This window comes from Meleagris gallopavo, chromosome 2 (genome assembly GCF_000146605.3).
Source record: "Meleagris gallopavo isolate NT-WF06-2002-E0010 breed Aviagen turkey brand Nicholas breeding stock chromosome 2, Turkey_5.1, whole genome shotgun sequence".
Lineage (NCBI taxonomy): Eukaryota > Metazoa > Chordata > Aves > Galliformes > Phasianidae > Meleagris > Meleagris gallopavo.
Window position 1 is genome coordinate 64361670 of NC_015012.2, and position 2938 is coordinate 64364607.

At 45.0% G+C, this 2938-nt stretch overlaps 1 protein-coding gene across 1 annotated transcript in view; it reads left to right on the top strand.

Moving 5' to 3' along the window:
- The first annotated feature begins 1986 nt into the window (after positions 1-1986).
- Positions 1987-2938, top strand: part of LAMA4 (laminin subunit alpha 4) — a 43606-nt gene continuing 42654 nt past the window's right edge. Inside the window, exon 1 of the mRNA XM_031552230.1 lies at positions 1987-2154. Coding sequence (XP_031408090.1) covers positions 1987-2154 — 168 coding nt within the window. The remainder of the gene's footprint in view (positions 2155-2938) is intronic.

The following is a 2938-nucleotide window of genomic DNA, read 5'->3' on the forward strand; positions in this document are numbered from 1 at the left end:
AAAAAAGAAGGACCTTAAGGAGATTATACTTTTCCTCTGTCACCTTCAAGTTTTTAATAACAGTGTTATTATAAAGTGAAATATTCTGAAATTTGAAATTTGCATGGCTATGTCAGAAAGAATCGAAGTTCAAGCTGAAATACTCAACCGATTCAAAACAGAATATTTAATTAGGATCCCTATTTCTTATTTCTGAAAATCTGTAGAAATCTCCCACAGACAAAGGTTCCTATCAACCATCCTCGGGGATGAAGAGTATAGACAATAGCCTGAAAAGGAATATGAAAGATGAAGGTCTGACAGTAAATCCTCGAATGCCAACAACACCAATTATATATACATATATGTGTGTGAACTAAGTCCTAATAAAATTCTAGGAATAACATTAGTTCAAATTCCAGTATGTTCTTCCTACAGCAGCATGTGACCCACACAGTTAAATGTCTGTTAAGATGCTGAAAGCATAGCACATATATTTAAGTTATGGTACACATTTGGGATTTAAGGATTATTTGCTGATTCACAGCAGTCCATGCAAACTCATTTCCTCTCAGTGACATTGTATGTTACTCCCACATTTTGACTCAGGTTCCAAATCTATGGTATGCAATGGGTGTATAACAACAATATTTACTGAGAAAAAAATAAAGGGTGAGAAACACAAAGCAGCATAAGACAGGTGATTAATTTCCATAGACAAAGTCTCTGAGGGAACATGATCAGACTCATCCATTTATACTACCCTAACCCAGAGCTTCATCTGCAACAAAACAAGTCAGTGTGTGGCTATTTCTTTTACAGTGATGAACTGCCTGTTCCATTAAACCTCTAAGTGCATGCAACAAGCCAAACTGGTAATTACAGATCTACTTTCTGCCCTTGGACCCCTTTTGAAGACTAAGAAGATGAACTGTGAATATGAATCTTGTATTCTGATTCTTCTTTTCTGATTCAGAACATTTCCCAGCTGAGGGAGAAGAAACACTGTATGTTTAACAGTACACAGGAAGCCAAAGTGTGAAACTCAATCCCATGGTGCAGCCTCACATTCATGTTTTGCTGGGGACTTCTAATTGATCTCCGATGGATCCTAGGTCATGTCCATGAGTCAGCACCGTGGCTTTTCCAAAGTAAATAAAGGTTTAGGATATACTAAACTGTCCTGATTTGATCAGTATTCCGTATCATGAAAATTGGAGCATAAAGTTAAGATTTCTATTAAAAATTTCATCCAACAAATTTTCCTTGCATACAAAACCAGAACAGTGCATTTGGAAAAAGCCTGTTTTGTTATATTTTGTGTAGCCACACCAGCTAATGAACCGCACTGCACGGAACTGCTTCAGTTCTCCCACAGGAAGCCTGGGTGCCATCTTAGGCCCACGAGAGCCCTCTGCAAGGACCTGGTTTGCAGAGCACGCGCTCCTCACACCATTTTGCAGCAGCCATGCTGCAGTCTGCAGTACTGCAATAGGACATTGCTGCACTTCTTGCCTCTCACACACAGCCCTGAAGTTGCTGCGTTAAACAGAGAAACCTTCTTCTAATGGTAACGTGGGCGATCATTTGCTCGAGAATCACAAAAACGAACTTGAAAATAAACCTAGTTTTGCAAGCCTGGTGGGTATGTCATTTCTACTTGAGCTTTTTTTTTTTTATTTTATTTATTTTTTTAGTACAGTCTCGTTTTATTTGGCACCACCAAGCTTAATAATATACCGGGGCGAAAAACGTATCTTAACAAACGATTTTAGCAATAACAATAATAATAGCGAATCGGCTGCTGCGTGCTCAGAAAGGCGCCATCCCACCCCACCCCATCGCCGGGCTGCCCACAAAGGCGGAGTCCTGATACAGCAGCGCCGGGCGGTGCTGAAGGCGTGCCGCTGTCAGGGCCCGTCCCCCGCCGTGACGGGAGGGCGGCTTCCGGGCGCCGAGTTGGAAAACGGTTGGAAGTGAAGTTGGCAGCGCTCCGCCGAGGCCGTCATGACGCAGTCCGTGGTAGTACAGGGTAAGGGACTGCGTCGCGCGGAGCCTTCCCGCCGCCCCCGGCCCTGGCTGAGCTTTGTCTCTTTCGCAGTCGGCCAGTGCGGGAACCAAGTGGGCTGCCGCTTCTGGGACCTGGCGTTGCGGGAGCACGCGGCCGTCAACAAGGTAACGCTGCCCGAGGGGTGGCTGCGGAGAGCTTACCCGCTATCTGCTCCGGTCTGGTCAGCTTTCTCGAGGCTTTCCGCCTGGAGGAGCGCGGGCTGAGTCCCCGAAGGCCTTCATTACCAGGGTTAACTCACCGCCTGTTGCCCTGGCAGTACAGTAAACAAAGCAGCCGGCTGTCTTATGTTGCTTTGTGTTTCTCACCCTTTATTTTTTTCTCAGTAAATATTGTTCTTATACACCTATTGAATACCATAGATTTGGAACCTGAGTCAAAATGTAGGAGGAAGTTTTTCACACAGAGGGTGGTGACGCACTGGAACAGGTTGCCCAAGGAGGTTGTGGATGCCCCATCCCTGGAGGCATTCAAAGCCAGGCTGGATGTGGCTCTGGGCAGCCTGGTCTGGTAGTTGGTGACCCTGCACATAGCAGGGGGTTGAAACTAGATGACATTGGGGTCCTTTTCAACCCAAGCCATTCAATGATAAGTCCACCTTTCCTACCACATGCTCATCAGTGCGGTGCAGTCAGAGTCACTGTGCTGTAAAGAGGGCACAGTATTATCCGAAGTGCTTTCAACAGAAACACATCCTTCTTGGTATTATTATAGAGATACTGCTCCTAGCAGATACGCTCAGTTAACAGAGGTGATAGTGAGCAGTCCTGAATGCCTTTTGCTGAAGTAGTTGTGAAAAGGCAACAGGTGGAGTTCCCGTGTGTATTGAGAGTCTCTTAGTTTACGTGTTGCAGAGATTTTGCAAACAATGTGTCATCAGGTCCTTCAAAA